This window comes from Pleuronectes platessa, chromosome 8, assembly GCF_947347685.1.
Source record: "Pleuronectes platessa chromosome 8, fPlePla1.1, whole genome shotgun sequence".
NCBI classification, from domain to species: Eukaryota; Metazoa; Chordata; class Actinopteri; order Pleuronectiformes; family Pleuronectidae; genus Pleuronectes; species Pleuronectes platessa.
In genome coordinates, this window is record NC_070633.1 from 13,650,076 (window position 1) to 13,669,660 (window position 19,585).

At 41.2% G+C, this 19,585-nt stretch overlaps 2 protein-coding genes and 1 pseudogene across 2 annotated transcripts; all 3 read right to left on the reverse strand.

Annotated features, from left to right (window-relative positions):
* Positions 1–1,713: 1,713 nt before the first annotated feature.
* Positions 1,714–13,125, reverse strand: LOC128445814 (uncharacterized; annotated as a pseudogene).
* A 153-nt stretch (positions 13,126–13,278) lies between these two features.
* LOC128445812 (transforming growth factor beta activator LRRC33) lies at positions 13,279–16,410 on the reverse strand. The gene is made up of 2 exons (XM_053428666.1): positions 16,110–16,410; positions 13,279–15,918 (listed from the first exon to the last, which is right to left on the reverse strand). The coding sequence occupies exons 1-2, from the start codon at positions 16,227–16,229 to the stop codon at positions 14,041–14,043; spliced, it is 1,998 nt and encodes a 665-aa protein (XP_053284641.1). The 5' UTR covers positions 16,230–16,410; the 3' UTR covers positions 13,279–14,040.
* A 508-nt stretch (positions 16,411–16,918) lies between these two features.
* On the reverse strand, positions 16,919–19,427 carry LOC128445813 (tumor necrosis factor ligand superfamily member 13B-like). Its single transcript, XM_053428667.1, is given in 7 exon segments — positions 16,919–17,191; positions 18,303–18,441; positions 18,531–18,584; positions 18,587–18,645; positions 18,729–18,782; positions 18,908–19,004; positions 19,130–19,427. Coding segments are annotated over 7 exon segments (705 nt in total). The 5' UTR covers positions 19,316–19,427; the 3' UTR covers positions 16,919–17,075.
* Between the last annotated feature and the right edge of the window lie 158 nt (positions 19,428–19,585).

A 19,585-nucleotide genomic window follows, 5' to 3' on the forward strand; every position in this document is an offset into this window, starting at 1 on the left:
CTGGGACTGTCCGCTCCTGTGACACATTATGTTAAAAATATATTGTGCAGCTGACGGGTGTACTGTACAGTGAAGGGGCAGCAAATTCAGGGGAGGACACTGCGTGGGAAAATAAATTCTGATTTCTGCTGAAATGCGCAGGTGAACTCACGAGCTGCTAAAGATCTAGATCCAGTCTCTTGATGACCGGGTTGTAGGTTTAACAAAGGTCCTCTTTTCAATGGGAAACCTTTCTTATTAGAATGACAATTTAATGGAACAAACTACAGCCTTTGGCCACCATACTTCTTAAGTATATATTTAACTTTATCTCCTGTACACTTAAATCACAAACTTTCACACAGAAAATCCACCGGTCAAACCCACCTCGTCAGCTGACACATCCCGTGTGTTGAGGCATTACACGCCTGTGAGGGTCCATGAGGCCTCTCCGCTTCACTGACAGGCCTCAGTGCAAAAAGCGGGGCTTCGGGCCCCCAGCAATGCCCTTGAATGGAGAGGAAAACGTGGTCCCCTGCTGGTCACAACCACCGGCAAACAACCCACTGAGTCAAGTCTTTCCGTCTTCAGATACAGCTCAGACAGGAATCAGGATCCCGGCCCCGGGGTCTTCCGCTGACCACAACACACACGTAGCCCCGCTGGATGCTCTCTCAACCATGTCTGCACCCACCCACACGCCGCGTGGTTAAATTTGGCTCAAGGCAAACTCTCTAATATAAACTATTAAAGCCACTCGACTCGCTCGCAAGAGTGAGCGACAGGGCAGATGGCCAATGGCTTTGTCTGGTAAGTTTGTCTGGCCACAAGTGCTCATGGGGCCTAAATATAGCATGAGGTTCTCTCCTATCATAGGGGGGTTGGGTTGGGTGTGGGGGGGGGTGCACAGGGGGCAGGGTATGATTTGGAGACGAGTAGCCGTTTTGCATTCGCAAGTTTGAAATCAAAGTGACGGGAAGGAGGCACGGCAGAGAGAAAGTTAGAGGTGACTTGAGCCCCGGTTGTGGAAAACACTGCTGATATAATTACCAAGGAGACTAGGTTTCATTTGTTTGTTTGTAAACAGGATTACGCTAAAACTACCGAGCGCATTTCCACCAAACTTGGTGGAAGGATGTGACACGAGCCAGGAAAAGGACAGATTCAAATTTGGCACAGATCCCGAACAAAGGGACAGATCCAGGATTGTTTTTTATTCACTTTCTTGACCAACGTGCTATTGGATGCTGTTCTTTCTACATACTTTTCAGGAAATTATGCAGATTCTTCTTCCACGAGGGAGATTATAATTTCATGATCTGCATCGTCATGTTGATTTAGCTATGAGGCTCGTTTTAATTTAGAGGGATTGATTGGCCTTGGTGGAGGTTATGTTTTACTTTGTTAGAAACAGGTTACCCCCAACTTTAGAATGATGTGATGTGTCAAGAAAGAACCCATTAAATGTTGGTGTGGATCTGGATCAGGGGGCAGATCCAGGAACTGTTTAAATTAAATTAACACTGTGAGGCAGGCGTTTTTGTGGGATGTTTTCTTTGCTATCTAAGAATAATACATGGATCTTGATGAAACCAAACCCAGACATGTGTAGGTGACTGATATTTATGAATGAAGAGTACCATTCAGTGAAGAATATGGACAGGCCTAATTATTTTATCAGTTCTCTACAACACATTCTACAGAAACTGTAAAAACACAATCAGTTCTCTTAAGTACATGTGTCAAATTATTCATTTATTTCTTTATATTACATTATGTACACACAGTATAGAGTTCCAACCCCTTGTATAATCTATCTGGATTGTTGACCCAGATGTAAACTGATAATGTGCATTTACAAATAAACATGAGGGTTTTCTGGATGCATTACAAAGTACAAAAAAACAGGTTAACATACCAGCGTATGAGACATTACATTTTCAGGACCAAGGCAAAGCTGTATAATATACAATGCAGGGTAACATTAAAGAAAGCAGTTGCCAACTGTCAGAGTGATGTTCTCTGTTTTAAAAAGTAGGTCAACCTCAAACATTTATCAGAGCCAACTGGAGAAATAACTTAAAAATAGAAGCGGCCATGAAGCGAGCGGGAATGTACAACTGCATACAAAATCTGAATCTATTGTAAAGAGAAAAATGCGACTCACCCAGCAGAAAAGGCAAAATGAATAATTATAATTTAATCGTTTCATCAATTTAACATTGTTAAACAGTACGTGCTTTATATACATAGGATGAAGACTTACTATCCCCAAATTACTTATGTCCTCAAACCATCAGTGTTACCAATTCATGATGTAAAAAGGTTCTAAAATAATTGTCTCTCCTTTTACATTGACCATTTAATATCCGATGGCAGTTTTCAATGATCTGACAATATTCATATCTTTGGTTTTCTAGCACCAACTGTTATTTTTTAGTTATATTATAATTTTGCAAAGGTTAGTTTAGCACTTTAATCAAAGCATTCTACCACTGAGCTAAAGTTACGCTACTGTTCAAACAAGTCACTCACATGAATACTTTTCTCTTCAATACTTTTTACACAAGCTTTGACTGAAATAAATATGAAGCATTATTTATTTTTTTATCTAAATGAAAAAGTTGACTTTCCTTTCCAGCATTGTAATGTTAACAGACAGCTCTGCTCCCGTTTCAAGACAAAACCAATGGTTTTTTTGCACATTCTGTCTGAATTACTAGAAATCAGGCAACAAACATTACTGCGGTGCAAATAAAGGCAGGGTTTAATTATTTGTATCCTTTTTTATTTTTTGTGCTCTCCAGGCAGACACTATTTTCCTTTCAATTTACAGTATGCATTTAGACTCTATACATAACTTAAAGAAAAATCCTTAAAATAGTTAATTAGTCTTTTTTCGACATCCAAACTGAATTTCTCCGTCCAAAGCAGCTTAATCGCATTGGAAGAATTAGAAAAATCTGTTGGATGGTGCGTCTGTGTGCTGGTGAGAAACCGATATCCTAAAACTGGAGTCCGTTTCCGAACAGCAACATTTCCAACACAAAAACGTAAATATTCATGTTAAATTTCTCACATCTATTTCGTGCCCGGGGGTTCGTCTCCTGGGTTTGACTTTCCCACGTCATAGCTCATAACTGCAGCTAGTTTGGCAGCAACCTCGGGCGTCTAATCAGGACCCAAACGTGACACACCTGTGGGATATCGTCAAATCCTCACATTAAAGTGAGAGCTGTCACGCAACAGCAACGCAACTTTGACAAATATAAATGGAAGCATGATCCTCGTGGTCATGGTTTGTTTAGCTCAAGCAATCACTCCACCGTAGCAACTTGGCAGCTTTTCTTAATGAGATGAATTTAAGCTGCTGCGAAGGCCGGACAAAAACCTAACAAATCAAGGTAAGCTCCGGTAAATGGTCGACTATGACGTCAATGTGTTTGATTTGTAGAAAATCAGCTAGAGCATGCAAAATCATTGGTGTTGTCCTTTGACCTTCACAACTGGCTTCAAGTAGTTCCGACAACTTCTAACAGCAACTAACGCGGAATGATACAACACATAAACAAATGTGGATGCAGATGATCAAATCTTCAGTGTGTGTGACATTACTGCAGAGCACCATGCCCCATTGGACATGTGTGATTACTGTTGGTTAGTTTAAAGGGAGACGGAAAGGCAAGAGTCTCAGAAGGCAGAGCACCGCTCACCCTTCTCACCCGGGCTCTTTTTGGTCACAGTGAACTTAGACTTGAGAGAGTGGTCTGCCATCAGCTGATTGATTTCATTTTGCCTGTAAGACGACAACCTTGGACTGATCCAAGCGGTTTTGGACTCATCCTCAGAGCTGCCAAAGCACCGTTTGCAGGCCTTGATTACGAGGTACACCACCTCGGCCAGGTTAAGCAGCACGCACACCCCAGACACTGCCAGCATGAACACGGTGAATATTGTCTTTTCTGTCGGCCGGGAGACAAAACAGTCCACCGTGTTGGGGCAAGGGTACGAGTCACACTTCACTAAACGCACCATCTTGAAGCCAGGGTAGAGCAGGTAGAAGATGTAGAGAAAAGCCCCCTCGAAGACGATCCTGAAGATAATACTGATCATGTACGTCCACCACAGAGCTCCGGTGATTTCAAACTTCTGGTTCTTGACGTGCTCCAGCTCCTTGGGGCTGCAGCGGCCCGCCTTCTTCAGTATCTTCTTGTTGATGTGGCGTATGTGGGCCACATGCATGGCCACAAGCAGCGCAGGAGTGGAAACCAGGATGAGCTGGAGAGCCCACAGGCGAATGTGCGAGATTGGGAAGAACTGGTCGTAACACACGCTGTTGCAGCCGGGCTGCTGGGTGTTGCAAGTGAAGCCCGACTTCTCGTCGCCCCAAACACTCTCCGCTGCGACCACCAGGACCAGGATACGGAAGATGAAGATGACCGACAGCCAAATCCGTCCGATGCCGGTAGAGTGCCTGTTTACGCCGCTGATCACGGCATAAAAGGTTCCCCAGTTCATTTTCGACTCCAGGTCTGCAGAAGATTAATATTCAGTTTAGATAACATAGAAATAAGCAAAGCAACAAACAAATCTCAGAAGAATCTGAAATTAGGTTACGCATTTAAAATATTTTATCCATAGATATTTGCATAAAGTAACATTGACAGGAATGGCTACTTATAGATTACTTGGTTATGAACATCCACAAACAAATTGATAGTTTAGCAAACATATAAATGTAAAATTAATGGTTCCAGGTTTACCAGGCTCAGCCTGCAGTGCAAGCGGCGTAAGCAGCGCCGGGTCCGAAGATAACCATCTTGATGTGCGACGTGAGCATCAAGCTGGATTTCGCAGAATAAGGAACAACTGACAAGAACTGCAAGTAGGTACAGTCGGCTGTATAAAAGCAGAGGCGACGGCCTACTGCCGTGCCCCGTCACAGGACGCAGCAGGTCGAAGCCAATTGCGAAACATTTGCAGAGCCACGTGATCGACTCATACCATATTAATACGGTTCTCCCAAACTGACCTACAGCCCAGTTGCAGACCGACTGACAGAGTGCCAGCAAATTTCTCAAGGGAACCAGCAAGACATCCAGCTCATTATGTGAGAGATCTCATTGTTTACAACAGCTACAGAGTTCCTGACAAAAACAGAGCGATCACACTCCTAATACCACTTAAAAGGCTAGTTATTATTATACAAACATCGTGCCAAGTTATTTCTCGGGGTAAGGGGCATGTCAGCATTAACTATCATAACAAACTGATCTCACAACACTGAATGTTAGAACACAGTAGAATGAGAACATTTATTTTACCTTCAGCTGTGGTGGTACACAAAGATGTGTACAAATCAGGTGGAAATCAATGAAAATATTGTGTTTTTTAGAAGCCAAAAGGCTGGACCGAGAACAGTATGCGTTTGGAAAATGCTAATCATTCCTCCGCCACTAGCCACTGCCCTGCACCGTAGCAGTCATATGCTCTTATATAAACTATTTACATACAATGGTGGCCTTTATTGGGCTGCAACAAGACTCTTTAGAATTCAGATCAAACGCCTCGATTTCCGCCCACCCCGGGCAAAAGAAGGAATCTGTGTGGACACAAAAGGCCTCAGCCTGCCACATTTTTGATTGTGCTTGGCAGGGGAGTGAACGGAGCTTTTGACCTGAGCCACTGTCAGTGGGAGCACAGAGTCATTCACAGATTCAGCCAGAAACTACATGAGCTGCTGCAGCAAACACTAATGGAGCTGAAGAAGAAAAGACAAACTTAATGACAGGAGTTATATAAAACAAGATCTTATTCAAACCCTTTAACTCTTGTTTTGAGATTTTTAAGGTTTTATGTTCTTCTAAAAACTGGGCATGCAAAAGTATTTCATCAAACAATATCCTATTAAACTCTAAATACAGTTTACTATCAATATGCATATTGATTTAAATATTTTGATATCCTTTTTAGAGCATTTGACATATTTAGTGATGCAAAGTGGGACACAGTACAACAAATATCCATTTGAGTTAAAGATCACTTGCAGTTGTCTCTGCTGTGAAATACAAGTCTACCCGTGAATGAGCCAAAACAATATATCGTAACAAATCAGCGAATGGACAATGATGGATGCAAACGCCCACAGTCCAATATAAACAGACATAATCTACTGGTGTCTAATCATTACTCTTTTTAAATTGAGATTTCACTGTTTGCTCTGGTCAAACTCCTCCCTGCTGCAGTAGAAACAACTCTTTAGAGTGACAACAATCTGAATGCAAGTGAAAACACAATGTGGTCGTTTGTCATGTACTATCAGATGAACTATAGCGGCTCACTGTGCCATGAGCACTTCTGCGTCACTTCTGACAGATCTAGTGGGAGGGTTTGCGGGGCCTGGTAATTCTTTGAATGGACTAACCCTCATTTATATTCTCTCAGTGACACACTTCTCTACATAGAATATAGAGAGAAGTGGGGCGATGCAAATGGAGATAACACTTTATTACAGCTGCAGAAATACATACATTTATGTATACATATACAAATATTATATTTGCCAAGAACTCTATATTAATAACAACCAAAGATAGGATTGCTATAATAATGATTATCATCAAAAGCAAAGGAAATAAGAAGGGCAGGGTAATCTGAGTTAACAGAGTGAAGTGGCATTGTCTTGTAGCTGGAGTAAATCCAGACCTGAGACACATTTCCCTGAGTTCAGTACACAACTACGTCTATAAAGGGGGATGATATTTTCAAACTACAACATTATGCATCACTTTTTGTCCCATGTCCCCAGACATATCAGAAAATATTTATTAATTCCCATTTTATGTGTTGTCTTTTAAATTGATAGGAAAGTAAAGAAGTTGCCAAAACACAAATATAAGTTCAAATAATATAACAGAGCTTTACACAGTCTTGCAACTTATACCTTATGAATTGCTTTATAAGATATAATACACAAGAAGCTGATACATGCTACTAAATGTGTGCTGATCTGCTCAATAATTTTTATTTTTTACTGTTTTATTAAATATCCTCAAATTACCTTTTTACTGCAAATTGCCGATCACAGCAGCTTGTCAAAGTTTTCCTTAAAGTCATTTACGCACATGGACAATAGAAGTTCGATGATACATTTAAATCTCTCGTTTAAGAAGGATTATATTTCTCAAGTGATTTTGTCTGCAGCAAAAACAGAGGCTGGTTGTGAGACGGAGATGTCCAGCACTCACAGTAACTTCCTACTTCGAGTATAGCAGGAGATGAGGTATTTCTCCCAGTCAGAATCCTGTTTTCTCATTTTTCCTTTAACAGTGCCTAAGAGTGTAAAAAAGAAAAAAATTGTTATACTGTCACCTACTACTAGAGGCATCATTTAAGGTATACAGTATCCACACTGTAACTCCACTTACTTTTCAGGAGACCCACGTTCTTCAGCTTGCTGTGTTTTGCATGTCCATTTTGGGCCAGTCTCAGAGACAACGATGCACTTCTCCTAAAACCAACAAATCAATTCAATCAGTTAATGTTACACACACACACACACACACACGCTATAAAATGGCCAACCAGGCACACAGTAGACAAACACTTCATTCAGATAATAACATCCTTGGAACTGTGATACCCAGTAAAATAAAATATCTTGTTTGTTGCAGGAAATAAGATTTGATCCATTTATCATTTTGCCATTTACAATTCTGTAACTCTACATTTACAATAAACTGACTGTTTCATTGTGAAGTACCTCATTGCTCCGAGCTTGCCCTTTTCCAGAAACAGCTCGACTGTAACTTTGGGCCCCTGCGGGTAGAGTCGGGCATAAAGTGTCCTGTTGTACACCATCATTTTGAACCAACCCACTGCTTCTTCAGACCAGTCCCTCCCATTCACAGGCATCACCTGGGGGGGGCGGCAGGAAACAAGACACAGAATACCGTGAACTGAGATAATTCATTTCCTTTATCGCTGAGCAATAGATAAGGCTGTGACTAATCATGTGGACAAACGCCAATGATTGAGTCTACACTCTCAGAGCGCTGTATATTAACCATTTCCATCTATGCAAATCCTGAGAGGGATAATCTACACGCCTGTCGCAGAAAATCTTATGTTCATAAATTAGAGATTTGGGCTAGTTTACATACATAAAAGATTACGCAGCCAACATGGGCAGGGAACCGCTTACATTTGCAAGTGAGACGTGTAAAGCCTGAAATGGAAGGACGACCATTTCTGGGATCAGATCCTTTATGTTCCACAGGGACAGGCAGGCAGTGTCACCGTGGTCCAGCCTCTTCACCTCCACGTTGATGGAGGTCTCACACTCAGCACCGTCAGTGGAGTTATTATCTTACATCCACAAGATGGAGAGAAAAGCAGGTTCAAAACACAGTAGGACATTTCCAAGTGGCTACAAGCAGTCAAAGCGACACTGCTACCATCTAGAGGTGTGCATTTGCAAAACCATTCCAAAAACAAAAACTGAACCCACCTCCACTTACTCCACATATCTTTGTCACCTGAGCCCTGCACCATTGTTCTCGCTTAGGGAACCAACCCATTACTTGGGTTCCAATGTCTGGAATGCAGTTCTGCTCGGCATATGAACTACTGGCTTTCCAGCTGCTGCAAATGAGAGAAAAATAATGACAACCAGAAACATGTGGATTATTAAAATGGAGGAGAAAAAGAAAAAAAAAAATCTACAAAGAAAACTGTAATGAAAAAAAGGAACAAGTGGCCCTGTAGGTCCTGTAAATGTGATCAGGGAACCAGTGAGGGTTGTGAAAAAGCTGAGAAAAAGCAGTCAAGAGATTAGAATCCATGCTGAACGACTTACTCTGTAACAAGGGCCTGCAGCTTCGAGAGGGAGTCTGCGTGCTGGATGTAGAAGTTGCCTGGGCTGATAATATGAGACACCACAACTTCAGTCTCTTCAAACTTCCTGATCTGGAACTCGGGAATGGCAACACTGTTGATCGCTGGTGTTTCTGCGCCAGCGGAATTGTTCTCTCTTTCAGGTTCTGTGCACTGGAGAGTTTGGGTTTTCCACTGGATGTTTACACTAGAGTTCTCCACTTGAGCAGTTTTATTTTGGCAGCCTTCTTTTTTCTCTGGGCTGCCATCGGAACGGGCTTGTTGCACCCCTGTGAAGATGTCTCCAATATCCCACAATTCCGTCTTTGTTGCAATCACACAAGTGTAGGTCAGACAGCCGCTCGATTCCATTCGTTTGACTCTGAAGACAGGGGCCGGATTTTCAATGTCTGCACGCAATGTTTTCGGGGCTAGAGCTCTGACAAGATCGTCTGTCACAACATTTCTGAATTGGTAGCTCTGTGTTTTGATGGTAGGCGACGTTGACTGTGGCGAACCTGAGGCGTTGAAACTTTTATTCCACTTCATGACCGTGACCTCCAGTGCACCCGAGTTTTTGGCTTTGGCCCTGAGGAAGTGCTGCAGCTGAGAGGATGTTTGTTTTTGGTGTTGCACCTGGACATCGTCCTCCCGTCCCCACTTAATTAGTGGTGTCATTTTCATGGGTGTTGGCTTGCTAATTTCTGGAAGTACAGCTTGTATTGGAGGTAGTAGCGGCGCTGATGGTCTCTCTGCATGAATCTCTGGGCTCTGAATAATGGCAGGTGGCAGAATCACATCATCAGGTTGGCTTTTCTCCTCATAAGTAACAGCTTGTTCTTTTTCTTCACCCTTTGAATTACAGGATGAGCGTGTGGTCTGACCGGCCCTGCTGTAGCCACTAGAGATGCTGTAAATCAAGTCATCCTCCCAGGCCGCTGCAGGCTGGGAGATGAGGACATGTTTCAGCTGCTGAAGGGACCGTGTGCATCCAACCACCTGGACAGCTTTTGCTATGGAGCTCGCCAGGAGCACGTTCTGTAACATGGGCCCAAACTTAAGAACGTCTGTCATCAGGACCCTCTTGTCTCCGAGTGGCTGCAGCCGGTTCGTTCTCACTCCGAACCTGACAGCCGGCTGAACACAGTCACGTGGCTCTGTAACGGTGACAGACGCAGCAAGGCACAGTGGTTTGTTATAGAAATATACACTACAATTCCTAAATCACATTTATTAATGTGATAAATTTATCTTGAACATGAAAATCTACAATGACAGACTGGGAGCTTACATAACTTATTTTGGACTTACCAACTGGGAGATCCTTTAGTAAAGCTGAGAGGCTGTCAATAGCTCGACATTTTGAATCCAAAGCGTTAGCGAGATCACTGAACACACAGGTGGGAGAAGATGGATTCAAGAAACCTTGAAAGTCATCGTAGGCCTGAAGGAAAGTGAAACAAGCACTAGTCAAAATATAAAAAATACTTATAATGAATACTATAACATTTAAGTTTAAAAAATAGCCTATTCTTTTGATACACAGAAAACGAATCACTTGACGATTTAATAATTGACCAGAAAATGTTGTTAAACTTAACTACGATGCATCTGCTTAAGTTCAGAGCGATAAATAAGATAGGAAAAATCATTTAATTTGAAATATTGCTAGTCAGTAATTATATATTATGAGTCACACATCTATGCGGAGCTGCAGGTTTGACCATGCACGCCTGTTAGCTAGCTGGGCTAATCCACAGGTAATGCTAACCTAAAGTTTAAAGTCAAACTTATGAGAACTGGACCTTGTTGGTGAAGCTGCTCAGCTCTTCCTCCAGCGTCCTCCTGGAATGTTCCAGCAGAAACAGTTTGTTAATCAACTGCACTTTCTGAGTGATGATGATGGAGGTTTGAGGCTGACGGTGCTCGAGCTGCTGCTGCTGAGGAGGAGTCATGGTCTCTGAGCGCGGTCCCCCGGCTAACGTGAGCTAGCTAACGCGCTAACACGCTAATATGCTACTTCAGAGCCACAGTTCGATGTATCTGCGTGTGAAAAGTTCCCGCAGCGCAGGAAGTAGTTTTCCTCGTCGTCTCGGCCTCTGGTTTCTTCCTCTATCGTCAGTGAGCGGCTTCCTGTTCCTTCTTCAGCCGCCGCTGGAGGACGAGGAGCCACTGGACGCCATGTTGAAACCACCTGCTCCTGTTCCGCTTCTAATGAGAGATAAGTTGTGGCGTCATGTTAATTATAATGTGTGTCTCTTTCCTCCATGACAGAATATCAGGACAACAATGGATTGAAAGACTAGTGTTCTTATATTTCCAGAATAAAGTTGCAATACTACAAAAACAAAATCGTACTATGGGGAGAATAAAATCACAATTGAGAAGAAATTCATAATGTTCCAAGTCGAGTCGTAATTCAACAAGAACAAACTGAACAAGTAAAAAGTTGATATTACGAGAATAAAGTCGTACTATGACAACATAACGCTCAACTGCTACAAGAATTAAGTCGAACTATTAAGAGGATAAAGTTGAAAATTAACAAGATTAACTGAAAGAATAATATTACGAGAATAAATGTAATTTAATGTGTAAAAAGTCTTAATACGAGTTGTAATAAATATTACAGATTTATCATAGAAAATTAGGATTCTTTTCTCGTAACATTACAACTTTATTCTAAAAAAATTACAACTATTTTCTGGTAATATTATGAGTTAATTCTCCCAATAGTGTGACTTTTTTCCCCTTTCAGTGGACCTAATATTCTGTCACATTATTCACCTTATGATAGATCATAGATTACTTTTTAAAAGAGCCTTGCTGGATGTCTTTCACCTCACAGGCCTTAATGGGCCTTTTACACTGTGACCTCTCCCTGCTGGACTGTCAGGAGAATAATTTAGACATAAATCTGAGTGAAGGTTATGAGCCGGAGAGAAAATATGAGACCATCATGTATTAATTATCCGAGAATTCACACAGCAAATTAGGTCTGATTCCTACAATAATGCAGCCAGGGACCTCTGTGGTCATGGATGGATTACTACAGGACACAGGCCTCAGGGACCTGACAGGGACAGGGGGCCCCAAAACACTGTGAACATTTCCTGTTATAAAGCACATTTTTCCTCAATGAACACAGCTTCACAGCAAATTTAGGCTTCAATAATCGTAAATTGATACGAGGAAATCCATTTGAATGTGTGTGGCAGCTCAGTAGCTCTCCTGTGGTATTTTGTACAGAGCCTTACAGTAAAATCAGACCCTGTTTTATTGCAAGAGTGTGTTGGGAGAAGCAGCACAGTGCATTTGTAAATACAACGACACATCCAGCTCAGCATATTTCTAAACAACTGAAAAAAGTGATTTTATCATTTTATTAAGAAAAGTGTTTAGAGCAAACACAAAGGATTTTATTCTGGATCAAACATTATGTACAGTATGTGATGAACAAGATACCACAGATGCAAGATAACATTCTCTTTCTAAAGAGATATTTTTATAGCATCAGGTTTAAATGGGCACGGATAACTTGTTTACTGGAAATACAGTTCCCTGGAGGGGGACACTGACAGTGATACACGCTTTCGATGTGCTAGCAAACAAGCTGCTGCTGATATCTTAATACCAGTTACCATTAACCGCCAAGGAGAAGAATGAATCCAATTTGCTACCTGCATTCCGATGGTTTTACACCTAATACTATACACACAGTGTTCTTTTCTCCGAGTGCTCTTTGTTTGAACTTGTCAAGCAGCTACTTGATCTGGAACCTAAATCTAGTGGGTGGGGCGACAGAGACGTCTCCTTCAGTTACATTGCTCAACAGCAAGATTGATAGACGTCCTGGCTGTTGTGATACTCATGCTGGGATCACATGCCTGGCTCGAGCCACTGGACACAGTGGTGCTGGGCATAGGACTTGCAAAAGACGGCCCTTTGCATCAGTGTAAAGCAGAAGGATGAGTCAGGAGGTAAACGGAGAGAATTGCTCAACAGGATATCCTGCAGCAGTCTTTTCTCCCTGTGGCACCCGAAGCTATACTTACTCAGACTGTAATAAAATCTCTCTCTGATATCTTTTCATTTCACATTTAAACAGCAACATGTCATGAGGCCTTTACTCATTTTGTTTCACCAGACAGTCACCTCTCCCCATTGTCTGTGGATCATCCGTGTGGGATCAAATTAAGTGTATTCATATGTTCTTGGTTTAACCTCATGTTAACTATTATGTGTGACATAGAGGGGACTTATTTTCTTAAAGTAGTGGAGATTACAGATTCTGTCACTTTTATTGAATAAGAACTAAAAGCAGAAATCCACAGACAGTGATGTTTTTCATCGTTGAATCTCAGTGATTTGCTCTGCAGGTGAAAAAAAGGGTGGATTCAACTTTTTAAATGAAGATTGGCAACATTTTCTGGTTATTACGTACAGCATGTTTATTATGTACAGCATAACTGTTGCCACATTTACCACTGCATTGATAACAGTCTCCAAGGATCAAAGACACATAAGCTACAGATTAGAGAACACATTGCATTGCAGATCGAGATATATATTAAAAATGGATCTTGTATACACTCACTGTCAAATAAACTACATTTATTTAAGAATATATACATATATTTACACAGAACCTCTGACAAGGTTTCTTATTGACATGGTGAGTTTTTGAGGTGGTCAGTCTTGATTCTGGGAATGTTGTGCAAGACTTCACCGACGTCATAGAAATTCGAGCCAAGGTTAAACTTTCAGTTACAAACAAACATTTCCCAACGAAAGATGGGCAAAATGTTCTCCGTCTGATTAGTGATTTGGCACCCGCTGCAGACCAAACAGCTTGGGAGTTGGTAAAGCCAATTTCAATCACAACATCTTAGCTCTTCGGGTCACACAGAGGGATTCATGTCTGACAGACGAGTTACGGGAAGTGGAGTCACAAGAGAAAGCTCGAATAGAGTGAGAATAGATGCACGTGTCTGATAATGAACTCATTGCAGCGTTCACCCAGCAGAGTCTGTTGTTTTTTTCAGGCTAAACTGCCATTAAGCCACACTTTGGTAAATGCGCATGCAAAGTCAAACCCACAGGAAATATGCTTCAGTTGCTTAGAGTTTGCTCCCCAGCTGACTGTTTAGTTTACATATGACATATGTACAAAAAAGACAGGAGCTATCACACTATAAATGATCTTTCTGTGGAACACAGTTTCCTAGTAAATACTATGAAGACCGTTATTATTACAAATACAAATGAAGCAATAATAAACATTTGTACTATATGAACTTCCTGTGTTTTCCTATGAAAAACACAATACACTGAGGAGCTTTTCAGGTAATCCGTCATCTTAACTCTACTATCACCTGAAAAGCATTCAGTTTCAGTGATATCAGGCAGGTTTATTTTCAACTCATTCAGAGTTTTCAGCCATTTACTGTCACAGCAGTTGAAATAATTTCCACTAATATACACAACATTGAGGTGCACAGATAAAGCATGAATCAGAGAATAGTTTAAAGACACAAAGCGATTATTTCTTATGTCCATCTCTCTCAGGGGGGAGCAGCTCAGACTGCTGGGTATAACATCCAGGTAGTTGTTCGATATGTTCAGCAGAGTTAACGCCGGCATACAGGGTAAAGACAGATCCGAGCTGGTCATGTTGGTTTCACTGATAATCAAGGAGCTAAGAGTTGTCTGCACACCGTCAAGTGCGCTCACGTGCATGACCATGTGAGGATTTCTCGCAAGGTTGAGGGAAACCAGAGAGGTTTCCTGAAATGTGTTTGGATGGAGCGTTTCTATGTTGTTTTCTTTAAGACTAAGGTGTTTAAGAGTTTGTAACTGCTCGAAGGCAACACAGGATGTGTTGTGATTTATCCGTTGTGTTGACTCTGAGCTTTCTAAATGGTCCATAAAGGCACAAAGCTGCACAGAATTGTCTTGCAGATTTAATGTATCAATTTGTGTGAGTGCATTTAGAAAGAGTTGGGAGATATACACAAGTCCATTACTTTGCAGATCGAGGTGCTTTAAAGATGAAAAGAACAGCTGCCGCCGGTTTCCTGAATCACTATAATTTCTAATATTCCAGATAATGTTTTGCAGACAGTTGTAGCTGAAATTCAGTGTTTCTAAAGATGAGAGAAGGCCCAAAGTCTCCAGCGGGAAAGACCTGAAGTGGTTATAGCTCAGATCAAGATAAATCAGTGGCATCTGCCTCCAGATTGAGTGCAGGTTATTTTTTCTAACAATTGTCTCATTCATAATCTCACTAAAAAGAGAATTAGCCTCTGTTACCATCGCAGCCTCTGAATTTAAGGTACCAACCATGTTATTCTGTAAATCAAGATACTTCAAACTGTTTATCTTGGGAACTATCGGGAAGTAAAGGAGTTTGTTGAAACTCAAATCAAGAATTTCAAGCCTGTACGACTGGTCATCCTCACGCGTGACAAAAAACTCCACTGAATTTCGACTAAGATTAAGATATTTAACTTGATGCAATTTAAAATCACAGATGTGTGCGAGGTTATTTTTGGCCAAGTTAAGCATCTCTAATTGGCTCAATGGTTCAAAGGTGCCCTGTTCTATCACTGATATCAGATTGTCATCGATAGAAATGGCCCTCAAACCTTTACTCTCCTGAAACAAGCTGTGTGAAAGTCTTGTTAGAGTGTTACCAGTCATCTTAAGTTGATCAAGAGAAGATTTGTTTCGAAGGTACAGCTCTGCTGCATTATCACTCAGGCCATTCATGGATATGTCCAAACTCGTCAGTCTACTGATGGATCTGAGGGCTTTGCTGTTGCTGCCAAGGTTGTTGTTCAGCGCATTTCTGGACAAATTCAGCTCTTCAAGTCGAGCCAGGTTTTCAAAAGCCCCCTCGGAGATGAGATCCAGCTGGTTGGAGCTCAGGTCCAGCTGCTCCAAGCGCGGCAAAACAAGTGTGTGCAACTGTCTGATGAAGTTATTGGACAGGTCGAGTCTTCTAAGTCTTACATCTAAATCCTGAGGGACTGAGTCGAGGTTCTGGTTGTTCCAGGACTGCTCCTTGAAAATGAAGGGAACATTAATCATAATCAACGAGTGAACCATGGAAACCAAAGTCAAACAATCATACATTTCCTCAGATCTTAAAGACTTAGTTAAAGTGTAGCTTTATGGAATAAAAACAAAACAAAAAAAGCTATTGCAATGATTTTTACACATTTAGCATTTTAAATTACTCATCTTGAGCCTACCTTTGGATCATCATGTGTCAGTCCGGTTATATAAACGTCATAGATGAGTGACCAGAGAAGCAGGAGATTAAAGAACATATGTCTGACCATTCTCCCTCTGCTGCTGCTTCTGTTGCTCATAAAACTGTACAGTATCACTGCTGTTGTCAGAGCTCATATGCACGCTCACACACACCCTCTTATAGCCATGCTTCATAAAAAAAGGAGAGGGAAAACATCTGTGGACACCAGATAAACACTGTGGATACTATATTTAGACAATTAAGGCTTGACCCCTGATACATTACTTTCTATAAAGCTTTAAAAAACAGACCTCTAATTTAGGCAAATACAATTTTGAGACAACATTGGTCATATTTATGTGTTAAATGTCATAAGTATTTGATGAAAACATAAAATATGGGTTAGGACCCTAAATAAAAATTGAGAATAAATCTGAACATGAGGCATTTCATCGATTTTCTTACAATTTTAATTTTTATCATGATATTTTAAAGCATTTACAGCACTAAGGCTGTACATGACAGCCCGGAAAACACCTCCTGAGTGATATAAATTTATACCTTTGTTTGTTCCTGTCTGCGGAAAATGGAAACCATTCAGAAATAGATGAGAGGAACAAATAAACAGACAGTGTGGCGGTGGAGCTGGAGGGAAGCGGCCCAACAAGGTATAAAGAGACGTGCAAAAATAGACTGATGAAAGGAGGTGGCAGCACACGTAAACAATACAGAGAGACCGTCCCAGGCGGACTTCCTGACAGACACACATAAATGCTTAAAAGGCTGAATAACTGTCAAACTGGCAGATCATTTAAAAAACGTTGATTATGTTTTTTCCTGTGATGAGTCACTGGTTCCAACAGTTTTGCTGCTGGTGTCACTTTGTCCTTTATCAGCATGTCCTCACACAGCTCGGTCAGCTTCCCACTTCCTGCAACAATGAGCTGGTTATCGCCGCCTTGTTTCAGTTCAGCTGTATGACACCAAAAAAGGTAGAGTCTGCGTCCATTGAGACGAGGGCTTGGGGTCTGTGTGGGATCACCAGTTCCAGCTCGTCGTCCTGATGCAGCTGCACAATACCTGTGACAGTCAGATGGAATCAGAAGAGATGCACGATAGATAATATTGAGAAAGCAGACATGAAGTTTTTTTAGTGAGGAGTTTTCTGTGCAGCTGTGCGTCTTGGCATGAACTCTGTCTCATGGACTCTACTTAAAGGATGAACAACCTCATTTTCCAAAGCATATTCACCCATTTGGTGTTCTGAGTACAGCAGTGGAATGAAGCAGTCTGACATGTCAATCCAGAGTCTCACATGGGTTCAATGGGTTGTACTTATATATTTGACCTCTTGTACTTCATGCTTTATGCACTTTTATTATTACATTACCTGTCAAATCATACAAAGATCAATATTGAAAGACAGCTGGCGTTTAAACCTGGACAGACAATGCTGCTTAGGTTAGAGGAATAACTTTAACATTTTGGGATAATGCTTATTCATTTTATTTCTGAGAGCTAGATAAGATTACTAATTGGTCATTCTTAAGGTGCAGCCAACTATCTTTATGCAGCACACAGCCTGTGAGCCAAAGATTGACGACCCGTCTCCACTTCCTCCCACTATTTAGAAATATAGCCAAAACAACCTGGATAATAGCTGTGAAGCAACAACCAGCCTGACTGTCAAATGGTGACAAATTCCATTAATATCAACAATTCAATTTTAGAAATTGACATGTTGTGTCTTGTGACATTCATTTGCTTGAAAACCAAAGTGTAAAACTGACATATTTACATTTTTTACAAGGTTTGATGTGTCTGCCCATTATTTGGTCTTAGTTTAACTCTAGGAAGTTACTGCTCCAGGGCCAAGGAATGGAACAAAACTGCATTTAAAACCATGTGTTGTTTTTACAATGAGGTATTTGTGCATGATAAACAAATTAGATATGTAAGAGCTGTTGGTATGTGGATTTTGTTGTCTTTAGACCGAGCCAGGCTAGCTTCCTGTTTCCAGCCATTGTGCTTTTAGCTAACCCGCTGCTGGCTTGAGCGTAATATTTCCTGTGCAGCGATGAGAGTGGTGTCAATCTTCTCAAGTGACTATCAGCGAAAAAACACAAAAAGCTGTGTCACAGGGTTATTTCTTCGAGGAGACAGTTCACAGCAGCAGCAGTGCCTCACTGACCTGCAGTGTGGCATGTGTTGGCAGGGGTTGCATCAGGCATCGTTTGCAGGCAGCGCAACAGCTCTGTCGGCGTTGTCTTTGTGGAGCTCCAGCTTTGAATAATATGACCCATAACTGTGCTCGGGCTTTTGAACAAAACCTGTGAATTAAGCAGAACATTAATTGGAAAGCTGGAACAAATCAGATGTAATATCAACTCAGTTACGCTTGAGTTCAGTGAGACCATACTTGTCCAAACACCAAGTAATAACCATCTTCTTGGACAACAATTCTGTTTTTTTTTTTTGTGAAATTGCATTTCCTCGCTGTGCAGAAACAGTCCAAGGGATCACAGTCATATTTCCTATGGGAAAAGGCGAGATACACTTATTCAAAATAATGGCAGACCCTGCAATTCTGAAGCCAGAGAGTCCAATTTAGTTTTACCTCTAATGTCTGGTTGTTTGTTAGTGTTCGCAGTTAACTGCAGGAATGTTGGAGCTGGCAAGGGTGAGAAATCAACATAATACTTTAATTTTATTAACTTAGCAAATCCTGTTTATGGTCTCACTACCAGATTAGAGCATAACTAATGGACACATATTCAGTTCTCAGCTCCAACCCACCTCTGAAGCCGACTTGTTCCCGTTTTTCTCTCCTAAAGGACATCTTCATAGAACTCTTTGGAAAGAGAGCTTTTTGGAAAGTACTTGACTTAATGTCCTAAGAGAAAACAAAGCATTAAGAGAAAATGTATTATTGCAGCACTATCAGAATACTCACTAATGGCATAAATCTCAGTAGTACAATGTCCAAGATGACTCCATCCTACATAATCAGTGACATACCTCCCTGGTTTTAGACATCTTGGCCATTCTCCCATTGACTCCCTCAGAACGTGGCTGATTTAATTGTAAAATTAAATCCCTCTGGAGATTCCGAAAATCATTTTCTATATCACTGGCTCTCTGCACCAGGAAAAGACTGAGACAAAACATAAATGCCGTTAGTAATAATAAAGGATTGTAAAGCATACCGAGACTTGCAGCCTGGATGTCTTCAAGTTACTCAAATGGGTGAGGTCACACTTCAGTTAACCCCGGAAAACTAAATGTTCAGTTTCAAAATTAGTTTCTAAATGAGGAACTATCTCCTCTGTGCCTCGCAACATAGAATTCATTTAGATGTATGAAGATTACAGCCAAATGCGGTGTATTGTGAAACTTGCAGTCAGAGTAAAAGCCATGTTAAAGGCCACACTGATAGAACAACCTTGTTCTTGTCGGCACTTGTGCCAGCAGAGT

Coding starts and splice junctions, on each gene's coding strand:
- LOC128445812 (XM_053428666.1), bottom strand. CDS start 16,229: ATGAGCAACAGAAGCAGCAGCAGAGGGAGAATGGTCAGACATATGTTC. Junction 15,919..16,109: donor TGACACATGATGATCCAAAG/GTAGGCTCAAGA, acceptor TTCATTTTCAAG/GAGCAGTCCTGGAACAACCA.